Source organism: Sinocyclocheilus grahami, unplaced genomic scaffold, assembly GCF_001515645.1.
Source record: "Sinocyclocheilus grahami isolate Dianchi unplaced genomic scaffold, SAMN03320097.WGS_v1.1 scaffold938.1, whole genome shotgun sequence".
NCBI lineage: Eukaryota > Metazoa > Chordata > Actinopteri > Cypriniformes > Cyprinidae > Sinocyclocheilus > Sinocyclocheilus grahami.
The window spans coordinates 66,564-78,814 of NW_015506117.1; the positions used below are offsets into that span (position 1 = coordinate 66,564).

Genomic DNA, 12,251 nt, shown 5'->3' on the forward strand with positions numbered 1-12,251 from the left:
GAGGCACCCCTTGATCCCCTGAGAGAACAGGGCATTCGCATTCTCAACTACCTCGGCTCAGGATCATATTAGCTCAGGATCAGTTGTGCAAACACAGGGACTTGGTGCTCTCACACCTCAGCTTGTTGGGCCTTCGGGTCAACTGGGAAAAGAGCAAACTCTCCCGGACAGAGAGGATCTCTTTTCTCGGTATGGAGTTGGACTCTTCGCTTCGTGCTGTTCACAATCCTGGGCTGCTCAACCGGGCAGCCGACGAGCTATCTCGAGCTGAGCTCCCGGGAGAATGGCGACTCCATCCCCAGACGGTCCAGCTGGTTTGGAGACGTTTCGGAGCCCAGACATTTCCCCCAGTGAGCTTTCTCGCACAGATACTGTGCAAGGTCAGGGAGGATGAGGAGAAGGTCCTGTTGGTGGCACCCTATTGGCCTACCCGGACCTGGTTCCCAGAACTAATGCTCCTCGCGACAGTCCCTCCTTGGCTGATTCCTCTGAGGAAGGATCTACTGACTCAGAGACGGGGCACCCTTGGGCACCCGCGTCCAGACCTCTGGAAACTTCATGTCTGGTCCATGGATGGGCCGCGGAGGTTCTAAGTGACCTACCCCAAGAGGTAGTGACACCATCACTTCAGCGAGAGCACCGTCTATGAGACACGCTTACGCTTTGAAGTGGAACCTGTTCGTTGAGTGGTGTTCTTCTCACCGAGAAGACCCCCGAAGATGCCCGATCAGAGTCATGCTGTTTTTTTTGCAGCAAGGGTTGGAGCGAAGGCTGTCTCCCTGCAATCGCTGTTAACCACGACCCCATAGAAGGGAAGTCACTGGGGAAACATGACCTGGTCATCAGGTTCCTTAAAGGGTTGAAAAGGTAAATCCTCTATGGCCCCCCTCTATACCCTCTTGGGACCTGACTCTAGTGCTCACAGCACTACAGCAGGGCCCATTTGAGCCTTTGCAGGCGGTCAAGCTGATGTTTCTGTCAATGACAACTCTACTCCTGCTTGCATTTGCCTCCATCAAGAGGGTAGGGGACCTGCACGCATTTTCGGTCGACGATTTGTGCCTAGAGTTCGGGCCGCTGACTTCCAGGTAACCCTGAGGCCCCGGCCCGGCTATGTGCCCAAGGTTCCTGCTACTCCCTTGAGGGATCAGGTGGTGAGCCTGCAAGCTGCGGGCTGGGCGACCCCTAACACGTCCACTACATTCTATAGCCTTCGTTTGGAGCCGATATCCTCCTGTGTTCTCACCTCAAACGGGTAGAAGCACTGAGAGGCCCCGGCTTCGGGTCGGCTTGCTAAAACCCCTCCAGAGAGTCCATATAGTAGACCCTGTTGAGTTCCTCCGTCCCCTCGGCAGCCAGACATGGCGGAGCGTCCGGCGCTAGGCCTTCACTCGTTGAATCCTCGAGAACCGGTAGAAGCCTGGGTTCCATATGTAAGACCTTAAGTGGATCTCATATGTGTAAAGTCCACGGTATAGCCTCGAGTCTGTGTTTCCCCGGCACACTTCTGCCATTCCAAGAGGGTTACAATCACCTCCAATCTTCCATATGCGCCTAAGGAATGTTCATATGTGTATTTGCTTCCGAAACCTCCTTCGGGAAGGTTGGAGCTTCCGTAACGTCCCTGTTCCAAGTAGAACGGGTACGTTTTCCCAGTGTCATACAGTCTTACTCATTGGGTAGTGTCATAGCAGCAGTAGCTGGTCCTCTTTTGCAAGCCCTGGCCTACGCTAAAAAGTAGGGGCGCAGGTGGCTTCCACAGGACACTGGAAGGGGCAGTACCTGTGGCCCTTTGTTAGGGATCCCAATTCGTCGGTCATCCGACGTGACAGCACAGGGTGTGCCCTGCCCATTCAGGTTGCGAGCTCACTCAACTAGAGTGTTGCGTCCTCCTGGGCGCTGGCTCGTGGTGCCTCGCTGGCAGATATCTGTAGAGCTGCGGGCTGGGCGACCCCTAACACGTCCACTACATTCTATAGCCTTCGTTTGGAGCCGATATCCTCCTGTGTTCTCACCTCAAACGGGTAGAAGCACTGAGAGGCCCCGGCTTCGGGTCGGCTTGCTAAAACCCCTCCAGAGAGTCCATATAGTAGACCCTGTTGAGTTCCTCCGTCCCCTCGGCAGCCAGACATGGCGGAGCGTCCGGCGCTAGGCCTTCACTCGTTGAATCCTCGAGAACCGGTAGAAGCCTGGGTTCCATATGTAAGACCTTAAGTGGATCTCATATGTGTAAAGTCCACGGTATAGCCTCGAGTCTGTGTTTCCCCGGCAGACTTCTGCCATTCCAAGAGGGTTACAATCACCTCCAATCTTCCATATGCGCCTAAGGAATGTTCATATGTGTATTTGCTTCCGAAACCTCCTTCGGGAAGGTTGGAGCTTCCGTAACGTCCCTGTTCCAAGTAGAACGGGTACGTTTTCCCAGTGTCATACAGTCTTACTCATTGGGTAGTGTCATAGCAGCAGTAGCTGGTCCTCTTTTGCAAGCCCTGGCCTACGCTAAAAAGTAGGGGCGCAGGTGGCTTCCACAGGACACTGGAAGGGGCAGTACCTGTGGCCCTTTGTTAGGGATCCCAATTCGTCGGTCATCCGACGTGACATCGAGAGTGACCGACTGAAAGGGAACGTCTCGGTTACGTATGGTAACCCTCGTTCCCTGAAGGAGGGAACGGAGACGTCACGTCCCGTCGCCACAGCTCCTGTACCACCGCTGAGCGGCCGGGTCACCGGCTCGGCTCCTCAGCGAAAACCTGAATATGCGCTGCATCTGCTGCCTACTTATACTCACGCTGTGATCAGCGGCAGCTGGATGCAATAATTGCATGCCAATGTGCATTGGCTCATTTAGTTTACACTCGAAGTAGATTGGTCTCTCTAAGCGAGATCCCAATTCGTCGGTCATCCGATGTCACTTCTCCGTTCCCTCATTCAGGGAACGAGGGTTACCATACGTAACCGAGACGATACTTTTTGCGGTCACTGTATTTGGAAACTGTTAAGACCATTAAAATGGGAAACTTATTTTTTAGGCCACTGGGATTTTACTTGAGTTTTAGGAAGATCATGATTCTCAAATGTTTGAAATTCATGACTTTGAAAGAAAAAATAAATAAAAATAAAAAATAAACCAATACTTTCGTTTTACCATGAAGAGGAAATTAGCAGTGCAAAAGCCTTCATTTCACTGCCTCCCTGAATCGATTATGTGCACAATGAGAATTATAGTACTCAATGCTGAGATAATCTCTGCAATCGTATCTGATACTGGGCAGCAAATGTAAGAACCACACTAGAAGAAATCAAATGTCTGCTGATGAGAGCACTTACTACTGATCCACTTAGCATTTGGGTCGTGATCTTTGAAGTCTTTTTTGAAGATTTCTTCCACTGTCACTTTCCCTTTCAAGGCCAGGCTATCGTCCTCACCTATAGAGAGAAATACAGAACAGAAAAGACTTTTAGCTAGCGATGGAAGAAACAAAGCTTTTGACACTTTGAACTAATTGAACCAATTGCTTCACAAAATGATTCACTGATTCGAAGCTCTCGAAATGCTGCACACTCGTGAAGCCTGCTGGTGAGAATGGTTTTACAATGTTAACTCAGCTCAAACATGCATCAAAAACCTATTACAAACCAATTGCAATTGTTTTATTGAAACTTTAATCTATTAAATGTAATTGCAAATAATCTAATACTACTGAATATGAAGTGTCTGTATGTGTTTATTAAATTGTAGGACTATCCGGCCAATAAGAGACTATTAACCACAACTCTTATTTTTTATTATACAAATGTGTATAATGTGTCATTAAATGTTTTCAAATTTTTAAAAGTGATCCAAGATCAGACAAAAAATACACTGCATCCGTACATATACCTACTTCCATACTATATAATATTATCTGAGCAGAGTAGTATGTCCGAATTCATAAAATAGTAGATTAGGATGAGTACTCGGATGACCTACTACTTCCAGTAAGATTATGAAGTGTGCATCCAATAGACACTTTACTTTGCAAAGCAAGTTTCAAACCAGATGTTGTACCTACTACACAGTATCCGATTTCGTATGCAGCCATAGACACTGGTTTCGCAGACATCACCCCCTAGTGGCGAACCATTGAAATGAGAAAGATTTCAAAACAGCCATGATGTTAGAAAGCCGCATTTACCGAAATCACGTGACTTTCACGGTTTGATAAGTGCTCTGAATCACCAATTCAGAATAAATAAATCGCAAAGGTTTTGAAACTTCACAAAAACTTCATAAAAAATACCCATCACTAGATTTAGCACCGAGACCGCTAAGTTTATATGGAGCAACTCACAATCTTCATGCCTCCATCCTCTCTATAGTGCATGTCAAAAACTCTCAGCTTTTCAGGTTCACAGAAGGCAAACTGCACCTGCATTGAGCTGAATTGGCTGACAGGCTCTTCTTAGAGGGCAGCCTGGTGATTTTTCCTCTAAAATAGGCGATAGTCTCTTCATGGCAACTGCAGCTCCTGGGCTTGATGTGAAAACCACAGTGCTCTCTTAATGCTGTGCTGGAAAGTTCTGACTGTTCCAGCTTCCAGCAGCGCCTGGGCTCATTATCTCAGCCGTACCGCTGTGCTTAGGGCCCAAAGATCACCTCCATCAGGCCACCTCTGTTTGACATTACCACTCATTCGTTCAGCACGTGGTGCGAGTGCACCAACCCACCGCCACATCAATACCTAGAGAGACCGAACACGTGGCGTAGTGGAAAACCATTTTAAATCGCACGCATTGAAAAGGAATGTGGCGGCAGCAGAGCTTTGCATTAAATGACAGTCCCATAAGGTGAGAATGAACACCAGAATGTATTCAGTGTGTTTGACAGAGAAAGCGGGGAAGAATCTATCAACTCACGCGCACTTCATCTCGCCCCGACTAATATTACGCTGTCACTTTGACTCGTGTACACGCCAGGTGCAATTCTCCAGTGCCGCAGAGGAAGGGGGGAAAAAAAGGCAGGACATGGAAATAAACACAATCAGGCATCCCTCCAGGCTCTGCTTAAAACAAATTGAATGTTTCATTATTAAAATGGACTTTGTGCATTTACAGCTGATGCCAGCACTAACCTGATTTATTTAGTCATAATTCTGCACATCAGATATGATCACAGAGTGCTTTCGTCTAGCATATGACTCATTTTATATGCATAGGAAGATGCAGAAAAAGCAATATCTGATTTGTTTCACTTTGCTGTCAGGATGAGCAGTTTTGTATGTCCTAAATGGGAAGACTGCAAAAGAGCAAACATCAGAAACCCTCAGAAATAAACTTTTTGAGACAAACTAAAGAAGCATTTAGTCTTACATTGGCTAGTGGACTATAGTCTGGTCCATTCTGCAGATTATTCTGGACAGCAGCTGACAGGAAAGGGCTGTCTGTCTGATGTTAAATGGCCAACCGCAGTATATTTCTTTATGATAGCCTATATAGGAAAATGGATAAATGTGCATTTGAACATAACTAAGAACAGAATACACAGTTGTGCCCAATGATGTCTCATTTATTTGTTACTAACAGGGTTCCACATGACCAATAATACAACCAATGAATTTCCGTGGATTGTTTATTAATACCAGATAAGGATCTAAAAATAATTTTATAGAGATTACGTTTAAAAAAGGCAATTTTTAGATTATATGTTTCTAAATTATTTTAAGGCTTAGCATAACTAGAAATCCACATGGCTTTTTAAGGTCAGGGAATCACAATTTAAAAAATCATATGTCCAGGTTTTTCATGGCAATGGGATTCTTATAGACGGAACAGATTTGAAGCCATAAACCTAGCAAACTTTGGATATTCCAGTTCTATTTAAAAAATACATTTTAAAGAATCTATTCTCTTCTGTGATAAGCAGGCGACCCCCCCCCCCAGATTTTGTATTAACATTATTTTTTTATTATTAAAAATTATTTCTATTTATTTTTTTCCTTAAAACTGTTCTTTTTTATGTCAAGGTGATACAACTGGTGATACAAAAAATAAATTATTGAAATTGAAATAAATTATTGAAAACTGTATGTTTAATTTGGCATAAAACAATATGAGAATACAATCATTTCAATAAATAATTGTATAATTTTTTCTTTAATATGTGTTGGTTTACTAAACATTTAAAATTTGTATTAAACATTTAACAGTAAAATGTAAAATAGCCCCAAAGAGAGGACTGTGTGACTGTGAAGGCGTCATTAAGTCTCTTAAAATATCTGATAATTTGGTCTTTTTATGACAAGACAAAACACTTAATGATATTTATGAATTATTAGTTCATGATATTGTCAGCTATCATAGTAAAACATGTGTAAAAGTTTTTCAAACCCATTTGAAATCAGCCAGATTACAAAGAGTACATCTCAAAGAACTTAACACAACTTTTAAAAGACTTTTCCTTTCCTGTGTTCTATTCTGTATCTTATTAGTCATTGACTCCTACGGAGTGAGAACCTCTTGAATCATGTTCTGCCCCAATTGTCTATCCCTGCAATTTCCTATTGGTTCTACATGGTCTCATTTAATATAATGGAGAGAAAAAAATCAGAAGTGCTCACTGTAGCAGAATTTGTAAACACGACTTTGTTTCCTGGTGGGCTGTTAAAAACTGCATCAGACATTGTACAAAATCCAGGCAATCTGATAGGAGCGTGTGATGTCAGCCACCGTTTTTGTGTGCGATATGCATCAGGTGGCCCATGAACAGTCTGTGGGAATGCTACCTGAGGCTGATACCAGGAAACATTTAAACGTGAGCAGAAAAAGAGCTCAGCCGGTAAACCGACACATTACATAAACATTCAGCTATTAGGCAAACAAGATATAATAATCCTTGCCAATGAGCTCAGTCAAGTGAATTTCAAAGAGTGAAAACAAAAGAAATGTCTTGGACGCGTATTCAAGTCTTATGCCCCGCTGTTGTGTCTATGTTAGAGCTGACAGCTGAGGGCTGATTTTCTTGCATGGTGCAGAGAGGAGAAATGAGCCCAGCTGGAAGCTTCTCCGCCTGGTTGCCTGCTATAGACAGAGTCTGCAGTATGCCTGGACTGTGCACTATTAAAGCTGTGCTGCACACCATTGCAGCTAGATGAATATTCATCACTGTAAACACCCAGATACGAAGTGTATTGCCATAAGTAACCATTTAGAGCACAAAACTCAGTAATATGCCTTTATTATTAGAGAAAAACAGTCAAGCACTCCAGCAAGTGGAAATGAATAAGATCTTTGGAGAATTACAAAAAACACTGTGCACATGTTGTGGCAGTTTTGGCTCTGCATTTTGCCGGAAACTCCAACTCTTCCGTTATGGGTTTTGAGTAATAGTAGCCTAAAATCTGCCAGAAACCGTTTCACATTCAAGCATTTCTGGCACTCTGTTTTTCATCACACTATATAATTTTGAAGGCAATCACAGGAACCACACTTGCTATATAGTATGCAGACTGAGATGCAGCATGTTGACTGAGAATATTGCACTTTAATGAGCAAGATGATTCTATATACAGTACTCAAAAATGTTCAGTCATTCAGTCAGGTTTTTTTGTGCTTTTACAAAATTTTCTTAAAGTGTAAGTGATAGTGATATATTAGGGCTGCACGATTATGACAAAAATCAAAATTGTCGATTATTCCCTTGAAATTGTAATTGCGATTATTAATTACGATTATCACAATTCACACTGACTGATGTTTATACCATTGTTTGATGCAACTGCATGCCATATTTTTATATGAAAATAAACAAGCTGAAAACACTGAAAATAATAATAATAACTGAAAAACCTTTAGTGCTTTTCTATAGTATTAAGCCTCAAATGTCAAATATACATTGGATTGGTTTCTTCTTTAAATTATAAAAAAGTAAAAATATGAACGGTATTATAATGTTATACTAAAACTAAAACAATGGAAAAACCCTTAAGATAACATGTAGAAAGAAAAAAACATCGTAAGCGTGCAGAATAACATAAGTGGACTTTGAACGATTAATTGCTGCTTTGAATGATTACGTAATTGTGGCATCCATAATTGTAATTGCGATTAGAAATTTTATTAATTGTGCAGCCCTATGATTGATATATATATATATATATATATATATATATATATATATATATATATATATATATATATATATATATTATCTTCATAAAAAATACCCATCACTAGATTTAGCACCGAGACCGCTAAGTTTATATGGAGCAACTCACAATCTTCATGCCTCCATCCTCTCTATAGTGCATGTCAAAAACTCTCAGCTTTTCAGGTTCACAGAAGGCAAACTGCACCTGCATTGAGCTGAATTGGCTGACAGGCTCTTCTTAGAGGGCAGCCTGGTGATTTTTCCTCTAAAATAGGCGATAGTCTCTTCATGGCAACTGCAGCTCCTGGGCTTGATGTGAAAACCACAGTGCTCTCTTAATGCTGTGCTGGAAAGTTCTGACTGTTCCAGCTTCCAGCAGCGCCTGGGCTCATTATCTCAGCCGTACCGCTGTGCTTAGGGCCCAAAGATCACCTCCATCAGGCCACCTCTGTTTGACATTACCACTCATTCGTTCAGCACGTGGTGCGAGTGCACCAACCCACCGCCACATCAATACCTAGAGAGACCGAACACGTGGCGTAGTGGAAAACCATTTTAAATCGCACGCATTGAAAAGGAATGTGGCGGCAGCAGAGCTTTGCATTAAATGACAGTCCCATAAGGTGAGAATGAACACCAGAATGTATTCAGTGTGTTTGACAGAGAAAGCGGGGAAGAATCTATCAACTCACGCGCACTTCATCTCGCCCCGACTAATATTACGCTGTCACTTTGACTCGTGTACACGCCAGGTGCAATTCTCCAGTGCCGCAGAGGAAGGGGGGAAAAAAAGGCAGGACATGGAAATAAACACAATCAGGCATCCCTCCAGGCTCTGCTTAAAACAAATTGAATGTTTCATTATTAAAATGGACTTTGTGCATTTACAGCTGATGCCAGCACTAACCTGATTTATTTAGTCATAATTCTGCACATCAGATATGATCACAGAGTGCTTTCGTCTAGCATATGACTCATTTTATATGCATAGGAAGATGCAGAAAAAGCAATATCTGATTTGTTTCACTTTGCTGTCAGGATGAGCAGTTTTGTATGTCCTAAATGGGAAGACTGCAAAAGAGCAAACATCAGAAACCCTCAGAAATAAACTTTTTGAGACAAACTAAAGAAGCATTTAGTCTTACATTGGCTAGTGGACTATAGTCTGGTCCATTCTGCAGATTATTCTGGACAGCAGCTGACAGGAAAGGGCTGTCTGTCTGATGTTAAATGGCCAACCGCAGTATATTTCTTTATGATAGCCTATATAGGAAAATGGATAAATGTGCATTTGAACATAACTAAGAACAGAATACACAGTTGTGCCCAATGATGTCTCATTTATTTGTTACTAACAGGGTTCCACATGACCAATAATACAACCAATGAATTTCCGTGGATTGTTTATTAATACCAGATAAGGATCTAAAAATAATTTTATAGAGATTACGTTTAAAAAAGGCAATTTTTAGATTATATGTTTCTAAATTATTTTAAGGCTTAGCATAACTAGAAATCCACATGGCTTTTTAAGGTCAGGGAATCACAATTTAAAAAATCATATGTCCAGGTTTTTCATGGCAATGGGATTCTTATAGACGGAACAGATTTGAAGCCATAAACCTAGCAAACTTTGGATATTCCAGTTCTATTTAAAAAATACATTTTAAAGAATCTATTCTCTTCTGTGATAAGTAGGCGACCCCCCCCCCAGATTTTGTATTAAAATTATTTTTTTATTATTAAAAATTATTTCTATTTATTTTTTCCTTAAAACTGTTCTTTTTTATGTCAAGGTGATACAACTGGTGATACAAAAAATAAATTATTGAAATTGAAATAAATTATTGAAAACTGTATGTTTAATTTGGCATAAAACAATATGAGAATACAATCATTTCAATAAATAATTGTATAATTTTTTCTTTAATATGTGTTGGTTTACTAAACATTTAAAATTTGTATTAAACATTTAACAGTAAAATGTAAAATAGCCCCAAAGAGAGGACTGTGTGACTGTGAAGGCGTCATTAAGTCTCTTAAAATATCTGATAATTTGGTCTTTTTATGACAAGACAAAACACTTAATGATATTTATGAATTATTAGTTCATGATATTGTCAGCTATCATAGTAAAACATGTGTAAAAGTTTTTCAAACCCATTTGAAATCAGCCAGATTACAAAGAGTACATCTCAAAGAACTTAACACAACTTTTAAAAGACTTTTCCTTTCCTGTGTTCTATTCTGTATCTTATTAGTCATTGACTCCTACGGAGTGAGAACCTCTTGAATCATGTTCTGCCCCAATTGTCTATCCCTGCAATTTCCTATTGGTTCTACATGGTCTCATTTAATATAATGGAGAGAAAAAAATCAGAAGTGCTCACTGTAGCAGAATTTGTAAACACGACTTTGTTTCCTGGTGGGCTGTTAAAAACTGCATCAGACATTGTACAAAATCCAGGCAATCTGATAGGAGCGTGTGATGTCAGCCACCGTTTTTGTGTGCGATATGCATCAGGTGGCCCATGAACAGTCTGTGGGAATGCTACCTGAGGCTGATACCAGGAAACATTTAAACGTGAGCAGAAAAAGAGCTCAGCCGGTAAACCGACACATTACATAAACATTCAGCTATTAGGCAAACAAGATATAATAATCCTTGCCAATGAGCTCAGTCAAGTGAATTTCAAAGAGTGAAAACAAAAGAAATGTCTTGGACGCGTATTCAAGTCTTATGCCCCGCTGTTGTGTCTATGTTAGAGCTGACAGCTGAGGGCTGATTTTCTTGCATGGTGCAGAGAGGAGAAATGAGCCCAGCTGGAAGCTTCTCCGCCTGGTTGCCTGCTATAGACAGAGTCTGCAGTATGCCTGGACTGTGCACTATTAAAGCTGTGCTGCACACCATTGCAGCTAGATGAATATTCATCACTGTAAACACCCAGATACGAAGTGTATTGCCATAAGTAACCATTTAGAGCACAAAACTCAGTAATATGCCTTTATTATTAGAGAAAAACAGTCAAGCACTCCAGCAAGTGGAAATGAATAAGATCTTTGGAGAATTACAAAAAACACTGTGCACATGTTGTGGCAGTTTTGGCTCTGCATTTTGCCGGAAACTCCAACTCTTCCGTTATGGGTTTTGAGTAATAGTAGCCTAAAATCTGCCAGAAACCGTTTCACATTCAAGCATTTCTGGCACTCTGTTTTTCATCACACTATATAATTTTGAAGGCAATCACAGGAACCACACTTGCTATATAGTATGCAGACTGAGATGCAGCATGTTGACTGAGAATATTGCACTTTAATGAGCAAGATGATTCTATATACAGTACTCAAAAATGTTCAGTCATTCAGTCAGGTTTTTTTGTGCTTTTACAAAATTTTCTTAAAGTGTAAGTGATAGTGATATATTAGGGCTGCACGATTATGACAAAAATCAAAATTGTCGATTATTCCCTTGAAATTGTAATTGCGATTATTAATTACGATTATCACAATTCACACTGACTGATGTTTATACCATTGTTTGATGCAACTGCATGCCGTATTTTTATATGAAAATAAACAAGCTGAAAACACTGAAAATAATAATAATAACTGAAAAACCTTTAGTGCTTTTCTATAGTATTAAGCCTCAAATGTCAAATATACATTGGATTGGTTTCTTCTTTAAATTATAAAAAAGTAAAAATATGAACGGTATTATAATGTTATACTAAAACTAAAACAATGGAAAAACCCTTAAGATAACATGTAGAAAGAAAAACTTCAGTAAGATTCACTAATTGATTTTCTAATCAGTAAGATTTTTGAAAAGAAAAAAAAAATCAGCAAGGACACATTAAGTGGATCAAAAGTGACAGTAAATACATTTATAATGTTTCAAAAGATTTCTATTTCAAATAAATGCTGTTCTTTTGAACTGTCTATTCTTCAAAGAATCCTGAAAAAAAAAATTTGTTTTCAACATAATCAGAAATGGTTCTTGAGCACCAACTCAGCATAGCAGAATGATTTATGAAGAAACATGTGAGACTGAAAACTGGCAACATTACCATCACAGGAATCAATGACTTTTAAAAAAATATTTTATTTTTTTTAATATTTAAAAAAA

The 12,251-nt window shown here is 40.5% G+C and overlaps 1 protein-coding gene across 1 annotated transcript in view; it reads right to left on the reverse strand.

Annotated features, from left to right (window-relative positions):
* LOC107564467 (dipeptidyl aminopeptidase-like protein 6) overlaps positions 1–12,251 on the reverse strand; it is a gene marked incomplete at its 3' end in the record, with an annotated part of 320,140 nt that overhangs the window by 47,301 nt on the left and 260,588 nt on the right. Inside the window, exon 3 of the mRNA XM_016249555.1 lies at positions 3,328–3,426. Coding sequence (XP_016105041.1) covers positions 3,328–3,426 — 99 coding nt within the window. The remainder of the gene's footprint in view (positions 1–3,327; positions 3,427–12,251) is intronic.